The following is a 19,444-nucleotide window of genomic DNA, read 5'->3' on the forward strand; positions in this document are numbered from 1 at the left end:
AGCCTCCCATTTAAAATGGTTTAGATCACCTGCTCTCGAGGGCGAATCAGGTTAGATGCCCATTCAAAATTGAATTACTCATGCTTTTTCTTGTTTTACCGTTACTTTTCCCTTAAAAAAATCAGCCCATTAAGGAAACAAAAGGTTGTAGTGACCCCGCTATAAGGAACAAACACAGGCTCTAGCTCAGTGATTTATAGCGGTGTTGTTCATCTCTGAGCCTGTTTGTCCATGTCTTGTTCCTCTATCACTGTGGTGGGTGATGACCATTAGTGGCACTAGAGTACCCCCCTTGAAAAGCGCGTGGCATGTGTACTGCTACATGTGTGCTCTCTCGGGACACGATCCTTAAAATCAAAGAGTCTACATTCAAGTCACAAACTAAGGTCTGCTTTCTCTTGACAGGATGATGAAGTGGTGCTCCAGTGCGTGGCCTGCATCCAGAAGGAGAATCGCAAGTTCTGCCTGGCTGCTGAGGGGCTCGGCAATCGGCTGTGTTACCTGGAGCCAACGTCTGAGGCGAAGGTATGAACTGTGAATCCTTCTTATCGTGGTTTGAGATGAAAAAATCTTTTATGGAAGACAAATCCTTTAATTTGTGTGGGATTTTTGTATCATCAATATCTAAAGCACAGAAAGCAAGGAAATTTGTGTTTGGTAGATTATTTCTTTGTTGTAACATTGCTTCTTGGCAATAAATCTTACACCACTGGAAAGCCTGTTTATTTCTCTCTTAAATGGTGCCACATTTGTAAGGAGCATGCATCTGTGGGATGAGCAGCAGAGCTGAGTATGTGGGTTGCGCCCATGACAAATTTGCTGAATCTTCTTGAACAATGCCAAACATCTGATTTTGCTGTTGCAATTGACTCTTGTTTGAGCTTCTTGTACCCTCAGGTGCTGACAAACAGGGGCCTTATTAGTCCAGATTCTTCCCACTCTGTGTTGATTGCTGCACCCATAGATTAACATCTTTTGGTGAAGGCAGTGTGATGGTTTGGGGTGGCATGGAAAAACAAGGCTTGTCATCAGGAGGCAATTTCAATGCAGAGAGATAACGAGATGATATTCTTGAACCAGTGGCAATCCCATATCTCCACAGTCTGGCACCGAACTCTATCCTACAAGATGACAATGCTCACCCACACAGGACAGGGTTTATCAGAGACTACCTCCAGAATTTGGGAGTGGAGAGGGTGGAATGACCTGCCAGCAGTCCTGACCTGAACCCCATTGAACGCTTGTGGGATCAGCTTGGGCGTGCTGTTCCTGCCAGAGTGCCCAACACAACCACATTGGCTGACTTGTTAAAAATGCTGGTTGAAGAATAGGATGCCATCCCACAGCAGTGTTTGACCAGGCTGGTGACCAGCATGAGGATGAGGTGCCAGGCTGTCACAGTTCTTTATGGCACATTTTTCATTGGCCCAACCCACATACTCAGCTCTGCTGCTCATCCCACAAATGAATGCTCCTTCCTAATGTGGCACCATTTTAAACTAAATTAAACAGGCTTTCTAAAATTATAAGATTAATCACAAAGAAGCATTGTTACAACAAAGAAATAATAAATAACATAAATGTCCTTATTTTTGTGCTAAGTTTACTACATTTGATGGGGTTTGTTTTGTCAGCAGTTACAGAGTCAACTCTCCTCACACGCACGGACATTCAGACATAAATACGATAAAATGCCCAGAAACACAGTGAATACAAGTAAAGAGGATAAAAGATGCATTCACCCAGGCAAGAGCTCCATGGAAACCAGACATCTGTTTAGTTCACCCTTGTTTAAGTCCAACAAATTCAGTGATAAAGCAGGAACATGTCACATCCACACACTCTCCTTGATGAGTTTTTCCTCCTGTGGCTCAGGGGACGACGTAGCATCTCTGCGGGTCCTCTGTCAGAAGATAATTCCCTGAAATTATGCCCCTGGACTATTTGATGGATTGTTTCATAAAGTGCACCGTCGTTGCCTTTAATTGCCTACAGCTTTTTTATTGCAGCTGAGCAACATTGTTGTACTTGCTGACGCATTTGCCGGTTTGTGCAACTAAGTGCAAAGTTTTAATTACCAGAGTTGAGTTAAATTCAATTGTTTGCCTTTGTAATCAGCAGGCTGCCACCTTATTAAGGTTTTGTGTAACAAATTATGTAAATACCCGAGCACTTCCTCAGGCTTTTTCTGTAGTATGGTGCTCGACAAACACTGGAGCTATAAAGACAGGTATATCGGACTGATGGTTGCCTTATAGATGCTCTCACATTGCTCCTGTGGCTCTGATGCTTATCTGGCATTAATGTTTTCCTACACTGAGAGCCTGTTGACAGCAGGCCTAATAGGCTTTTTCCGCATTGATTGTCTTTTAATCATAATCCATTAGTATTGTCTGAGATAATTTCTCACAAGCTTAGGACAGCAGGAATTTACAGCGTAAAGACTTAAGAGATACGAAGACGCATTTCAGAAAAAAAAGGAGAATATGTGATGAAAGGAAGAGAAACAATGGTAGCATGTTGTATTTTCTCTCCTCACTTCAACCCCCTCCTGCCCTCACATAGACCCTCCATGTTTGTGTGTTGTGCACAGCGAGGTGAAGCTTTCACCCCATATTGGATGGTAATTACAGCTGACAGGTGTGATGGATGTTCTCCCTATCTGGCACTTTGTCCTAATTGCATGCCGTTTTTTTTTTTTTCAATAAAAAAAAGGCAACACCCCACCTTTAGGATCAATGACAGAGAGGTGAGAAAACCCGAGGTGGTGTTGGAACAGCCTCTTTTTTTATAGCAGAGTAGATCAGCAATGGAGCAAGGAACTGAGATGACGTGTTGAGGTTGATTTAAAGCATGCATGCTTTAAACAGCAGCATCAATCAGCCAATGAGGAGCTGGATGGTTGTGATATACAAGCGGCAGCTTTCGCCTGTCAGGGACTTAATTTTATGACCAACTGGCTGCAGATGTAAACAAACAATCATGGCTGAAATGTAGATTTTTTTTACATAACAGCAGCTCTAGTCCACTGATATGTCCGACATTGTTGCTCTTTCCACTAACCTTTCAATTAACTGTTTTTTCAGCACATCCAATTAAGCTGACTTTAAATGACAGAGCACAGGGTCACCTCCTCAGGGGAATCAGCAGTTTTGACCCTACAGATGGAATACGTAATCTCTATTCTCCCACCATCAAGCTACACTCTTCCCGTCATTACCCTACTGCATCTTGGTCATAAAGCAAACAGCAGAGTATGACCAAGCCGCAGTAAAGATGTCTTCATGCTCCTCCTTGTGAGAAGACATCCTGACATGGGTGGACACTCATCATCCCCTCCGGATGTTCTAGACCTTTATTTCACTGCCTCGCACTCTTATGGACGTTGACTCTGTACTTACTGTTACGGCCCTGTGCAAGGAGAGAGAGCAAAGGTCGGCCGTTAGTCACCCAGAGGGAGGAGGGCGGGGGTGGATCAAGTCTCACCACTGTAGGGAGAAGGCTTACTACCGCGCGACAAAGCATTGCACTGATAATGTGGAAAAATATCGATGGAAACAATGGGCAAAAAAGTGTGAAGTGTGGGGGGGTGTACACTAATTTTTTTCATGAAAATTGCACAAGTCTTTCCTGTCTATGCCTTTAACATGAATTTGAAAATAAAGGAGAAAGTTAGCATTTCATTTTAAGTTTTTGTACAGATCTAAAGAAGCTGTTCCCCATGCTTCTCAAATTTATGCTAAGCTAACTGTCTCAAGCATTACCTTAAGTTGTTCCTTACTTTGTGGCTGTGAACACAATCATTATAATTCACTAAAAGCTTTAAAGCTAACCAGCAGAAATTAGAAAAGTTACCTTATGTTTGTAGGACTAGTCATCCGACATATGGAGGTGTTAGCAAGCAACATATTTACAATAGAATTGGTCATCGCAAATCTATAAGGGAAATAAACATTATATGCCTTTGATTTTTGAAATTCTTACCAAAAGGAAAGAGCCAGGTTAGCCATCAACCATTTTCATTGTTTGCTGGCTTATGCTACTGGCTGTAGCTACTTTAAAATCTTTATCTTTACAAGTTAACTTTTCAAGACAACCAGCAGAATCTGGTTAGCTTACATCTTATCTTACATCTTTTAGGATCTAAGCTAAGATGCACCAAGCTTACTTCTTTCCAGAAATATTAGTGTACATCTTTAAGATTATTGCTGGTCACAGAATAATTGAGGCTATAGCTAGCAGCATCTTTACCACGAAAGAATTACATCAAGCTAAGTTTCATCTGCTTCCAGCACAAAACCTAACTAGCAGCATCTCTTTGGCAAAGTCCCCTGCTAATTATGACAGCAAGTAACTGTGCTTTTTAAACTTCCTGGTACTGAAAATGACCCCTAATCAACAAGTTCTTGGTTTAAAAAAAAAATAGGAATTGAGAAACATATAGTTTACATTTGGAGTAGCGCAGCACAATTAGGTAATTATGCGTGATCGGGATTATACAGGACAATACTGCAATTTAAAAATACGATATAGTACTTACCGTAATTTCCGGACTATAAGCCGCTACTTTTTTCCCATGCTTTGAACCCTGCGGCCTATACAACGATGCGGCTAATATATGGATTTTTACATAGATTAGTTACAGCTAACGGCCACTAGGGGACCTTCTAAATCTATGGATTTTACAGGTTACGGTCCCCCCCCTTTAAACTCTATGGGCTCTATGGCCGGTCCACGTCCCCCACCTTTAAGAGGCGGGCTCCAGCAGGAAATGCTGGAGGCCGGAAAAGAGTGAGACAGGCAGTTCGCGCGAACAACGAAAGCAAAAGTGGAACCAAATGCAGTATGAGAGACAGAACGAGAGCAAGACAGACATTACGAGAGCGAGACAGTTTGCGCAAAGGAAGTTTTCATGCACAAACCCTCATTATGGAAAACAAACGAAGAAATGCATATGATGCAGCTTTTAAGTTAAAGGCAGTCGATCTGGCTGTCAAAGAAGGAAATAGAGCTGCTGCAAGTACCCTTGGCATCAGTGAATCAATAGTGAGACGTTGGAGACGCCAGCGTGAAGAACTGGCTCAATGCAAAAAGACGAAAAAAGCTTTCAGAGGTAATAAAAGCAGATGGCCCGAACTTGAAGACTTTCTTGAAGATTGGCTGAACACAGAGAGCAGACGGCCGAGGTGTTTCCACCGTGCCACCGTTCCACCTGCGCCTTATAGTCCAGTGCGGCTTGTATATGTACACATTTGGTTTTTTCCCTAAATTTAGCTGGTGCGGCTTATATTCAGGTGCACTTTATAGTCCAGAAATTACAGTAAATAGCAGAGAAGCTGGAGAACATCAATCCACGTCAGAATCACATATATTAATTTCTACAATTCTGATTTGATTTAAAATTTCCAAGAATCGATATTTTTCTTTACATTTAAATTTGTAGCTTTTCAATTTCATGGCTTTTGTGGTGAAGAAAACAAGCTTTATCAGCAAATTTATAGATCAGACAATTGACAAAACTGATAGATATCAGCCTTATTTGGAGTGATGTTGCTAGTCATCCTACAACAGGGCATCAGCTATCCCGGTCTCCATCATAAAAATACTGATCTGTCTGTTAAACATTTAGTGCTGCTCGATGACATTCTGAATATAAGTAATGGGCCATAAAAGAAAAAAAACACCAAAATAGATTTTGTTAATACTAAAAAGTCCTTTAGGGTGACCTCTAGCCTGGACAACAAGGTCTAAGCCCCTCAAAAAACCCCAAAATGTCATCATATCAAGCAAATTACAGTCATAGATACTGTATATTTCAATCCTGTAGTTGTCTGACCTTGTTACCAGATTAAAAATGCTTCCAAATATTTTGTTTACTTGCTTTAACTGCTTTTAGAAAAATGTGTTTGGGCCTCATATCAGTCTCTCCCTTGGGCCCCCAGATTACTAAAACAGCCCCTGTTTAAAAATTGCTTCTTAGCTCCATAGAGCCATTAGCGAAAGGACAAAAACTTGTCTGATTTATTTACATTTCATCCTTTGGTTATGAAAGAGTATTAATAATGGGCACTTTAAGAGGCAGAGAGAAGAATAATATCTTTTCATTAAGCTGTTTTATGAGACAACCCGCAGATATTTACCCAACTATCAAAGTTATCCTTTCAGTGCATTTATGGGAGTGTCAGATGTTTGGTGCTGTCCTGAAACTAATTTGACATTTATGCTGAAATAAATACAATCCTTCTGAATCAAACAAATATTAAAAGATTACTTTGTTAATGATTGTGCCGTATGTCTTCAGTCTCCAGCCTGCGGAGTTTGAATTCCCTCACACTGGCATGTGTCGCTTCAAATCAAATCATCTCTGTTTGTTTTCACTGAAGATTTTCCACAGACCCCCCTGGAGCATCTGTACCTCAACCTGACATAGATTTTAATGATCACAGTGCTATGGCTGCTCACAGGAGTTGTCTTTCTACTCTTGAATTTGTTGTGACTTTACCCTAAAACTGGGTTGTGTAAAGTTTGCAAATGAGGTTAGATGTACCTGTGTGACTGAACCGCTTTGGTAGGAGTTGAGCTACTCACTAAGGAGGCCAGGGAGGCTGTTCAGGTTAGTACAATTAATCTTCTAGTCATACTCCACAATATCGCCATTCCTGCCTCCCTCATTCTGTCAGGGGATCACCTCCATCCTCTGCTGTCCCGTCCAGCACTGCCCTGGTTGAGGATGTGATTTGGCAGCTTCTTCTTTTGCCTGCTCACGCTCGGTCCAAGACCTGACTTATCTGAGCACAGACTGACCTGAGCCCACTTAATCTGTTTTTAAAGTACCTTTTAATGAATATCAGCCTCTTGATTAAGACAAAACTTGGTTCAAGTCAGGCAGAAATGCTGCAGCAGCAGACTTTTATGGGCATCTAATCAGAATATCCCTGTAGATTCAGGCAGGAGTTTTCATTTGTTTGGCTATATGTAGATATTTCGCTTACACAGCAAGAAGTTCTTTAAGTACTTTAGCAAAATTAGTATTGACAGGAGACAAGACATGGCTGCAGTAATCCTTTTATTAATTACTCTTTGGTATTGAGGAGAAGGGGACTGCAGCTGCTTTTGCTTTTGGGTTCACACTCTGTGAGAACCTGCTGTACAGTACATGATGTTCTGTAGATGTTGCTTCCTCTGCGTGTATATACAGCAACTCTACATACATTTCTTTGAATAATTGTTTGCCCCCTTCCTGATTTCTTTAAATCATCACACAAATTTTAATATAAGAAAAATTTGCCAGAGAGAAGGCAGTCCCTAAACGATGATTTCATTAGTCAAGGGAAAAAAGTCATCCAGACCTGCCTGACCCTATGTGAAAAAGTAAATGCCCCCTGAACCTAACAACTTGTGCCAGGTATTGGCAGCAACAACTGCAAGCAAGCAAGCATTTGAGACAACCGGCAATGAGTCTTTCACATCACCATGGAGGAATTTTCGTCCACTCTTCTTTGTAGAATTGTTCTAATTCAGCCACATTGAAGGGTGTTAAGAGCATAAACAGCCTGTCTAAGGTCATGCTACAGCCTCTCAATCAGATTTAAGTCTGGATTTTGACTAGGCCACTCCAAAATCTTACTTAAATTATTTAAGGCATTCAAAGGTGGACTTGCTGGTGTGTTTCAGATCATTGCCCTGCTGTATAACCAAAATGCTCTTAAGCTTGAGGTCATGAAGTGATGGCCAGGCATTCTCCTTTAGGATGACAGAAAGTAGAATTCATGGTTCCATCAAATGCAGCAAGTCGTCCACCACAAAGTCTGGCTGTTAGTATGATGCTCTTTTTTTTTAAATGCAATATTAGTTTTACACCTTACAAAAAGTCAAACTTTTTTCCTGCCAGTCCACAGAATATTTTCCCAAAAGTCTTGGGGATGTTATTTGACAAATGTGTGGCGAGCCTGTGTGTTCTTTTTGGTCAGCAGTGTTTTTGGCCTTGGAACTCTCCCATGGATTTCATTTTTGCCCAGTCTCTTTCTTATTGTTGAATCATAAACACTGACCTTAACTGAGTCAAGTGAGGCCTACAGGTCTTTAGATGTTGTTCTGGGCTCTTTTGTGACCTCCTGGATGAGTCATTGATGTGCTCTTGGAGTAATTTTGGGAGACTCCACTACTCAGAAGGTTTACCACTGTTCCAAGTTTTCTCCATTTGTGGGTAATGGCTCTAACCAGGGGCCTGCTGCAGTCTCTAAGCCTGAGAAAAGGCTTTGTAACTTTTCCGAACTAATAAATGTCAGTTACTTTGTTCCTCACCTGTTCTTGAATTTATTTGAATTGCAGCATGATGTGTTGCTTTTTGAGAACTTGTAGCCTACTTCACTTTGTTAGGCGGGTTCTATTTAAGTTTCTTGATCCAGCGGGTCTGGCAGTGATCAGGCCTCTGTGTGGCTCGTGAAATTGAACTCAGCTTTCCAAGAAAAGTGGGTAATCACAGTTTATTCATGGTTATTTTTGTCTAAAACTAACATTTATTTGAATTTATTTATCTGACACATTTAAGGTCACAAGGTTAGTTAACTGGAAAAACAGAGCAACTAGAGAGCGGCTGATAGACTTGTTTATTTCTGTGATAACATATTTGGGAATGGCCTGTCCTTTGTCGTATGCCTCTACAGCCTCTGCTTTTTATTTAGCCTGAGACCATTGCTAGATTTTTTAAAAATCACCTGTAAACATCAGTTTCATACAGCTTGAGGCTTTTACAATGAGAAAAAGGGAACTCAAAAGAAGTTAAACTGTATGTAGAGTAACTACACTGACCTTAAAAGCTCTTTTCTCTTTCTGCAGTATGTTCCTCCAGACCTGTGCATCTGCACCTTTGTGCTGGAGCAGTCTCTGTCAGTGCGGGCCCTGCAGGAGATGCTAGCTAAGAGTGGACAGAACAGCGAAGGGGTGAGTGGTGTATTACACACAACCACACACACACACAGGCAAGTTCTGACACTCCATACTTCCGCTCGTCATAAGCCATCCCTGAATCGTCTTCTGTTTGTCTCTTTCTGTTAGATGTTCATTAGACCAGGCTGTTAAACAGTTAATTGTAATGAATGCAGTCAGCTCAGTTGAATACTCTTAACTTGTTCAGTCACTATAAAGAGATTAATGGGCAAATAGGCCCATTACAGCGGCCTGGGGACCCCGACTGCAGAAAGGTCCGGGCTTCTATGAATATTAATGAGGATGCCCGGCATTACTGCAGCTTTTCCTTAAGTGCCGCATGCACTTTTGCCCATTTGATTAACACAATGCCTTGAAGGAAAATGGCATCATTAGCTGCATATTTTCTTTTCTGTAATAAACACCCTACTAGCAAAGAGTGCAGCTAGAGCAGCGTTTGACTTTATCAAGAAAATCCACTATTACAAAAGTAGCATCAAGTCTCTGCCGGAAGGTATTAGCATATTTAAGCAATACAACATGGCTGATAATTTTCTGTTGCTGTTGTCTTCTTGCAAGTGTGTTTGCTTCTCTTCCTCATTGATGCGACAGATGTGTAATTCTCCCGCCTTTATCTTCTATTTTCTGTGTGTAATCTTCATCTTCTGCATGATAGAGTCGCAGCCTGGATCGATTGGTATGTTTACCACTCACATCATTCCCTCTCTCATCCCCAATGCATGACTCAGTAGATTAGACACTATTTGCTCTTTCATTCACCCTGTTTGCCTCGTATGGCTTCTATTCTATTCCACGTGTCTCACTTTTTCCTCCTAATGCATATCACCAGAACCTATCCATTCAAATGCAGTGAAAGACCTTGTGGGTGTTTGTGTGAACACTGGGCGATATGACTGCGTCTGATTCATATAGACTTCCCAACAGCGTTCTCCACATATATCGTCTCTCACAACTCTCTTTCCACTGCTGGTGAAGTAGAGCGGCATCGATGCTGGATTAGTGTCAGATTAGCATTAGCCCTGTCCTCAGGGCATTCAGTTGTATGCTCATTGCAGTGTCATTTTCTTTACATAGGATCTGTTTGCATTTTCCCCACTATCTTTAGATGTGTGCCATAAACAGCAGAGACCAAGATTACCAGAATACAATCTTGGGCTATTAAGATAAAAATGCTCTCACTGGACTCATCCAGCTTTAGCCAGTTCACAATTTTTATGCCACGTCTGTAATGATGGTGACAATTCCCATAAATCCTCAGTTTTTAAGGCTCACATTCACTGACTTGACTTGAGAGATTAAATGATGTTTCAGGGCTACGGTGGACTGTCTTTGTAGCATAAGTTAAGAGCATTGGTTCCACTGTCGCTGTGGGGAGAGTAAAAGCTGAAAGGAAGGGACTTACATGCAGAAAAGCAGAAAAAATGGGTGCTCATCATATTAAATAGCTAAATTAAAGCTCAAATGGATGCATATAACTGCTTGTACAGTGTCATTTTTCCTGCATCAGCAACTTTTAAAACCTTGGCACCACTCTTTAAGTCCAACTTAAGTCAGAGTGAGGATTTGTTCTTGCCAAAGCACACATATTTGAGGAAACATTAAAAGGAACCCCTCCTTTTGTTTTGCATAATTGCAGAGCTTTGCAGGTGTTCGTTTCTATAAGAGTAGATGCACTGCACTGCTAAGAGTTTTCAGGCTAGCTAGTTAGCTGCAGCAGTGTGAACTGCAAATAAACTTGGCTTGAAATGTCACCTAGGTCCATTTAGATGCTGGTGTGGCCTACACAGTGTCGCTCGTAATACATTTCTCTCCATCTTTGTAAGCAAGTGCATGAGTTTGTTTACATCCTTTCTCACTTCCTTGCCGAAGCTCAGCCGGTAACCTGCTGATTTCAGTCAATAGCAGGAATATATTTGTTCCTCCAGCCGCTGAGAGAAAGCAGGCATCTATGGTCACCAACGCCTTTTTTTCTATCTATGATGAAAGTATCAGGATAAAATCAGATATTGTTTGATTAATTCAGATGGAAATTTTAGTTCTGTTTTTTCCAAAATTAGAGTATATTGAATAGGAGTTACACAACAGATCATTAGCTATAAGAAAAAGTTAAACATGTAATGTTAAAGATGCTAAATGCAAAGAAAATGTGCCTCATAAAGCAACAACAGAAGTCTGGTTGTTCAGCCTAGTTTTGGGTCTGATTTGTTCTCAGTGATCAATGATCAGGCCCAATTTGAGGTTTATCACAACTGATTATCTGTCCAAACAATGATCAGGTATGATACCCACAATATCAAGAGTAACGGCCCCACTGAATCCGTCCATGTGACAGTCGGACGGAGCATTTTGCCCCGCCCACCCCCAGGGCTTACATGCCTTTTTTGAATTGAGGTGTCTTATTATTAAAACTGAACTCCACACGGTGTATGTAATATACAGTAAACCAACACTTTATTTCCTTGGATACATTTCACATATTAAGAGGGAAAAGATGTTTAAAGTGTCGAAGCCTTCTGGCCTTGCACCGGTCCAGGCTCCCAAAATACTTTGCGTGTAGCTCATGTCATACAGAGGTGGAATTATTTCCTGATCTCTGGAAAGTTTGCGCACCATGAAAACTGCAGCGCACTTCCAGCAGCTCTCACAGACAGTAGACAGTAATCTTAACTCTATCTATGCTGTAACCAACCTCGTCATTAGATGCTTAATGCAGTAAGGCCATTTTGCCTGGAAAGGTTTGTTTTTCCTCAAATAACTGTATAATGGCTCAGTGTCTCTGCATATCGGTGCGTAATAACCGGGATTGGCCAACAACACAATAAGGGGAGCGTTAAAGCTGTTCCAGACAGACACGCCATCAGTTATAGTAGTCAGATTAATCTTGACAGCCCTAGTTGTAACTGTCCTCATGCCTTTGAGCTAATATCTTTTTATGTCAGTCAAGATTTGAGTATCATCTATTGTGTAGCGAGCCTTAGCTTGGCAAAATGGCAGTGAGAGGGAAATAAAATAAAATTGAGCAAATTGAAGCAGAAAATTAATACAACTACTGACATCAACAATATCATTTATTGCACAGTCCCAAGCTCAATAAAGTTGGGACATTGCATAAAATGCAAATAAAAACAGAATAAAATGAAAACATTGAAACTAAACATTGAAAATATTTTTTAAAAGCAGAGAGACAGCAATATAAATGTTGAAACTGAGAAACATCATTCCCTCCAAAAAATATTTAAAAGCTAATACTGACAACATGTTTCAGAAAAGTTGGGACAATGGCAACAAAAGACTGGAAATGCTTAAAAACACCTGATGAAACATGCCACTGTTTAAAGGGTTAACTAACTTGATAAGGAGTAAAAAGAGCATCCCAGGTAGGCTGAATGTCTCTGATGTAAAGATTTGAAGGGGTTCACTATTCTGTCAAATACTGTTTTGGTAAATAGAGCAACAGTTCAAGCAAAATGCTTGTCAAAGTGAAATAGCAAATAATGCAGGGCTGCACATGGTGTTAAGAAAGAACGATGAAACAATTAATGAACATTTTTAGATCTTTAAAGAAGTTTATTCCTGTATCAGCAGAGGACTGAGTGTGACTTTGGTTTGTCTCAGAAATCTCTTTTAAACCTTAACTCTATGAGGTTGTAGCAAAAACCCCAGAGTATTTTAAATGGCTGGATTGTCCATTTTCACTGTATTTTCTTCAGTCTCACAGTTATCTGTTTTCGATATTGTCTACCTATTCATCATCCTTCGCCTGCTCTGAATTGTCACTGGAGGAAGCGCCATTAAAGGGGAAATGGAGGTTGAATTCATCTCAGCTGAGGCTCTGAAATCGATACGTCTTTGAACGGATGGGCTTATCAATAGACAGTGGCTGGAGCAAATCGGTAGTGCGGGCTGCTTTTGCCGGAAGACTGCGAGACTCCGAGGGGACTGAAGAGGCTGCAAAGACAACACCCTTAAAGCTTAAAATGCCACAGCACATTAAGCTCTGTATCCACCTGCAGTAACTCTGTGTGAATTTGTTATTGCCTGTCTTAAAGGCGCTGACCTGTTCGATGCTTGGTTCACTGGTCAAAACGGCGAATAATGAGATCAGTCAGTCAAAGAAACAGAGCTGCTCTGACGACATCAGGCATGCTTTCATATCTTTTCCTCTGCTTTCACCACCACCTTTTTTATTATCTTAGAGTGAGCTTGTGGCTTTTCAACCCCCTCTTTTCCCTGAGATTAAACCTCCACACTATGGCCACACACATTAATCTGCTGCAAGGCACACACACCAGGAGTCTGCATTCAGCTAAATGTCATTTAAATTGATCTGACACTTGTGGTCAACAGCTGGACAGGAGACACAGTTGGGTACACTCATACCTCCCTGATCTGATTCCCCTTTTTTATGGTTCAATGAGTTTAGGGTAATACAATTTTACTCGTTCAGGTGTATCACATGTAGAAGATTCCCTCTCTTTTTGCTGATATAAGCCACTATTTAACACCAGAGCTATATCTGTGCAAGTCACCGCCCAGCCGCGGGATAAGGAAGTGAGCGGAAGGCTTGGGTTTATCGGTTGTGGAGATTGCAGCTGGATGCCTCGCCGCATTAAGCTCAGTACCTCAGCCAGCATATAGCTGTAGCCAGGAGCACAGAAGAGGCCTGGAAGCCAGTGCTGCAGTCTGCACGACAAAACTGCATCAAATCACAGGCTGACAATCGTCCCAGAAGCACGTGGAGGGGGAGGTGAAGAGAGAAAGAGATAAAATAGAGACAGTATGAAAAAGAGGCTATGCATTGTGGGATGTTTTCATGAAACACTGCCATGGTTCATGGTTTTTTTTGATAAATATACAGCTCAAATCTTAGCTAAAATTAAGCTCTTTAACATTCTGCTGTGGTTGCAGTTCAGTTTTTTAAATAATGCTCAGCTGCTGGTTTGAGCAGTGCTTCATGGAACATTAAAAATACAGTGTTTACAAAAAGTATTCAACCCCTTGGATATTTTTATTGATTTTTAAATCAGTCATTAGGCACTTAAATTTGACCAAAAAACACCCCAAAAATACAAAAAAATTCTCTATTGGGTTGAGGTCTGGGCTTTGACTCAGCCAATCCAGAACATTCACCTTGTTGTAGTACTTTTCTCTGTATGCTGCAAGTCATTTTTTGCTAGAAAATAAATCTTCTCCAAAGCTGTATTTCTCTTGCAGACTGACTAAGATTGTCCTCCAGGATTTTCCTATATTTCATTTTCCCCTCTATATTTATTTTTTTGTAATTTTTTTTTGGTCAAAAAGCCAAATTATATCGACCATGATTTATTTATAAAATCAATAAAAGTGTAAAACATCCAAAGAGGTGCATACTTTTTTAATTGACACTGTACACCAAAAGAGGCTTCAACTTTTCTTTTTTGTCCAAATGAAAAATAAGAGATTACTTAGACATACATGTGTGCCCTGAGAATGTTCTAAATTAGATGCAAAGATTTAAAAAAGCCAAAAAGAAAGCAGAAGGCTCTAGAAAACAATGGTTCATTCCAAATAATGACCCTTTTTTTGCCTTTAATGCTTCCTAGAGGCTCATAAGAAAGGTGAGTAGCATTGGGGTTGCTTGCCAAAGAAAGAAAACTCTTATCCCCTTTGCATCTCTACCAGTAGAGATCTAATCCCTTCCCGCATCTTAACCCAAACCCCATAAGCAGTGGAGTCATTCCCTGCTAATGTAGACATATACATTGAAGACTCACTGTAGTTGCACATCCTTCCCACATTCCTGTAGTGGGAGTGCTGGAAAAGATGAGCCCGTATCCTGGTTGCCCATGGATACAGGAACTAGAATTACCATCTCCCGTGGCCAGTCAGATTGCATGTCTTCATTCACGAGACTGGGGTGACAAAAGCCCTCCCGGGAGATGTGTTCCTCGAGCTTGAGGTCATCATGGATGGCGAGAAGGTCTTGGCTGAGGTCAATGTTGAGTGCCAGAGGTCGGGTGTGGATTGAATCGGTTGGAGGGAGGCCGCTGGGGCTGTTCTGTCAGGAGATCAAGTAGACATGTAACAATGTGTTTGTTTGCTTTTGTTTGTGTGATGTGTGTGTGCAGGCGGCGCAGAGTGGTGGACACAAGACTCTACTGTATGGACATGCCATCCTGCTGCGGCACTCCTTCAGCTCAATGGTGAGAAACCCAGACAAGCAACTTCATCATCATAACAACATAACCAAACCTGATTATCTCAAAAAAAAAAAGGTTCATATTTTATTTGAGGTAGGAAATCATTACAGGTGTTGGAAAAAATGAATCATGTCAGAATTGCATATATTAATGCCAATGATTCTGTATTGATTCAAAATGTCCAAGAATCTATCCCTAACATATATATAAATATATATTAGGGGTGTCAACAACTAAGGTTTTTCATAGTCGAATCTGATTCGTCAGATTTTGCTTTTAGTCGACTAATAGGCGAACGGCGTTTCCGCTAGACTTTTTTGTCCCCGGACCGGCAGTCCTCAAGAATTCTGGACATTTAGAACAACTACCAGACATTTGCGTTAACATTATTTTGCTGCATTACCAGCAGCAAAATGCATAAATCTCTCTTATTTTTTTGTGTAAGTGGTTTAAAGCATCAAAATGAAAGCTGCGTGATTTTCTTTACACACGCAGTCAGTTACACAATATACGCCCATTGGCTGCTACTATAACTTTGCAGCTTACAACAGCCAAATACCATCCTCCACTGACAACAATGAAGCATCCAAACACATAACAAGGGTGCTCTCTTAACTGGACACTGCATTAGAACTTTACATTTCAAATGAAAAATGAGTCTTACCGTCAGTTGCTATTATCAGTCCTCACGATGACCTATGAAACCTTTGCTAAAGCTGAAAATCCAACCATCCTGGTTTATTTGGACTAGTCCCGAAAAGACAAAAGCTCCACAGCAGATAGTCCAGTCCTCCTCTCATTAACGGCTTATCCAAGACTACTTTTGCTAATTGGCCGGCGTAGGCCTCTCTCTGCTGCTGCATCAGTGTTTACAGCGCTCAGCTATAGTTCCCTTTGTTTCAGCCTCTTCATTACTCGCAGCGGTGACACAAAATCCCTCCATACCACTGATGATATCAAACCTTTGGTTAACCAGGAAAACCTCACTTAGATTAAAATTCTGCTTTACGAGAAAGCTCTGGTCAAACTTTCCCACTTTCCCTGCAGAGTCCCCAGCAATACTGAGCTCGCACAGAGAAATAGATTTGCTTTGACGTCGTCGTGCATACATAATTAGCCATGTGCTTGCCGTCTGAGGTGATAAACAACCCCAGCACCACAAGACAGTGGGCGAAGTCTGATTCGACTATGAGGCTAATAGTTGAATCAGACTCCTCCGAATCGAATCGTCAAATTGACGACTATTCCAGGCCACCCTTAATATATATATATATATATATTTCTTTCTTTTTTTTTTTTTTTTAAGATTTATTTTTTGGCTTATACTGCCTTTATTCGACAGAGGACAGTTGATAGAGTCGGAAATGGGACAAGAGTGGGGAGAGACATGCGGCAAAGGGCCACAGCCCGGATTCGAACCCAGGGCGTGCAGGGGGCGTGCCTTAGACTGCTAGTCCATCTGCGTTCCTCAAGAATCGATTTTTTAAACATACTTCACTACATCCTGAGAGTATTTTTCAACTGCAGACCCCCTCTCCCGCTTGCTTCCTCAGACACGGCTGCTGCAGGAGCAGCGCTAGCTCTTAGTGTCAGTAATATTCACATAGCTGTGTCCGACACACTTTCATAATGCCTGCACTCTCCATGGAGCCCTGAGTTACTCAGCCTATCCTGTTTTCCTGAAGACAAGTTTTAAGACTCACTGTGAATTCTACAATCCCTGGTACAAGGAATCCTGACTCAACGTGTCTGCTTACTTATGAAGCTTTTATTGTTGCAAAACAATTTGAAAGTGCAAAAAAATGTCTGTACAGAAATCTGCAAATGCATCTACAGATCTGCAAATGTGTAAAGGATATGCAAATTTGTACAAAGATCCACAAATGCATGCACAAATCTACAAATGTCTAGACCAATTTTTATTTACTTGTTTATTTTGGTTCAGAAAACTCGTTCTTTTTTGCTTTAAGCTGTCAAAATACTCACAAACCATCAGTTTCAACTGAAGTCTACCTCTCAACTGGCTGTCATACACGTATGAATTTTGCAGCACTTCTGCCACGCAGGATCTGCAAATGTGTACTCAATTCTGTAAGTGTAGGCACTGGGTTTTATTGCCCTCAGCGCAGGCTCACAGGCAAGGCTGCCTTCCTTATAGCATAGGCATAACATGGAAGGCAGCAGTTTAGACCTGATAAAAGCTCTTCATAAGGCTGCAGAATCCTATTTGCCATAGATTTTCTGACATCATAATTTATATGAATTCTTTTGTTTTTCAAGTGGCTCACTTAGAACTAAATAGGAGTAAATGTCTTATGTTGTTTTATTTAGATTACATTTGCCATTTCTCTGTCAAAACTTGGCACAAGGTACGAGTTATACTAAAAATCTCTGTTAAACCACTTGTTGGAAAAATGAGTGTGTGTATGTGTGTCATCCCCCTCTCTGTGTTCATCACAGTACCTGGCCTGTTTGAAGACATCGAGGTCACAGACAGATAAGCTGTCGTTTGATGTCGGCCTGCAGGAAGATTCAACAGGTAAAAGAAAACCTTTGACATAGTTTGCTTTTATCCATCTCTTTTGTCTGTCTTTGTTTTTGTTTCCTCAGTCTCAAAACCCCTCTCTTATCTCTTTCTATTTGTACTTTATTTGTTTATGAGCAAACATTCAAGCATTTTTTCATCTTTGCATTTAATATTCCTTGATGAGTGTCGTAGACGTACTGTGTTTTTCTCTTATCAGAGCCGATCACACCTCTGCTGCAGTTTAATAGTTATGCGAAGGTCTTCTGCAACCTTGGCTGGCTTCTTTTTGCATTGTCATTTATTTTCCACTGTGCACCAGATGACTGTTGCCATGGTACATCCATTTTTACCTCTGCCTCCTCTGCCTTACTGCGAGTAATTACAGATGACATTTAAGCAGCAGCAGTGTGGCGCTCTATCCAAAGTTTTAACACTTTATCAGTTTGCTCGAGTCAAACACAGTGGCAACGTTTAAATATTATTTAAATGTTTTACCGTAGGTGAGGCCTGCTGGTGGACGATCCACCCGGCCTCCAAACAGAGATCAGAAGGAGAGAAAGTACGGATTGGTGATGACCTCATCCTCGTCAGCTTGTCGTCAGAGAGATACCTTGTAAGTTTAACATTAAGAATTTGATCCCCCAAGCTCTATGTGGAGTGTGTATGAGTTTGCATGCATAATGTAAGGTCTTAGTGAGAGAGCATCAACTCTGCTTCTCCTGATGTGACAAAATTTCAGATTATCCCAATCCGGTTACCACATGCTGCACTCTCGCCATGACCTCTCTGCTGCCGGAGGCTTAACATTAAAAGTGACGACTTTTCCCTCTGACATGACTCCAAGCCTGCTAACAATTGCATTATGCAAAATTTGATCTGCACAGGAAATGTCAGTTTGGTGGATTTGTTACATCCTTACATTAATAATCATTTTGTTGCCATTGCACAGCTAAGCTATGAAACCTCTTAGCTGAGCCTCTGAGCGTTTCACTTCATTAACCCTGGGAAGCATGTCCCCGGTGATCCATGAAGTCAGTAACAGTAGCCAGGCGGTCTTTGCCCACCTATAGTAGAAGCAGCATGGTCAAATGCTCATCTTTCCCCTCACAGTCACCATAGTCAATCTGCTCGTCTGTCACCACAGTCATCCACTCGGTGGTTTCTGAGGACACCACCTAAAGGCTATTTTTACAGAGTTTGACACACAGAAACTGTTGAAACCTAGCCCCACACACACGTCACAGCCCCTCCAGACACATAAATACCCTGACTCTGATGGCAGCTGTCAAGTTTTATGGTTCCCAACTCTCAGTGAAAAACTGACTGTCACAGAAACAGACCGTCTCCATCCTTAGCTGAACTATGTGAAAATCACATCATTTGTAATGTAGCATGTTTTTTTCTTATAAAAGAAATAGAAACAACATTTGTGAGCTCTTTGGTTCACCTCTAGAGATCCAGGACTTGTTGTTAAGAGTGATCTGATTTGGTTAAAGCTTTTGAATCAGATAAAATCTTGAAATCATGTTGTTGAGAGTTAAAAAAAGAAGTTTATGTATTGTTGATAAAAATCAGAAAAGGTATCCTGCTTTTTTTTTCTTTTTCCCCCCAGATGAAATTCTAGTCTTTGTAATTCCAGGCTTTTCAGAAGGACTGATTTAACTTTGATCCAAAAACATCAGGAAAGTGATTTTTCCCCAAGGAACCCCTTCATTTTTATATGCTGCAGCTTGATGCTATAGTCATTTAAATTCATTTTCATTCTCATTAATCTACACCCAGTACCTCA

General features: G+C 41.0%; 1 protein-coding gene across 1 annotated transcript in view; it reads left to right on the forward strand.

Annotated features, from left to right (window-relative positions):
- Positions 1-414: 414 nt before the first annotated feature.
- Positions 415-19,444, forward strand: part of LOC121526088 (ryanodine receptor 3-like) — a 140,330-nt gene continuing 121,300 nt past the window's right edge. Inside the window, 6 exon segments of the mRNA XM_041812420.1 lie at positions 415-525; positions 8,839-8,943; positions 14,532-14,546; positions 15,057-15,131; positions 17,589-17,667; positions 18,156-18,268. Of these exon segments, the coding sequence (XP_041668354.1) occupies positions 8,911-8,943; positions 14,532-14,546; positions 15,057-15,131; positions 17,589-17,667; positions 18,156-18,268 (315 nt within the window). The 5' untranslated portion in view covers positions 415-525; positions 8,839-8,910.

The sequence above is a fragment of the Cheilinus undulatus genome, linkage group 18 (genome assembly GCF_018320785.1).
Source record: "Cheilinus undulatus linkage group 18, ASM1832078v1, whole genome shotgun sequence".
Taxonomy (NCBI): Eukaryota; Metazoa; Chordata; class Actinopteri; order Labriformes; family Labridae; genus Cheilinus; species Cheilinus undulatus.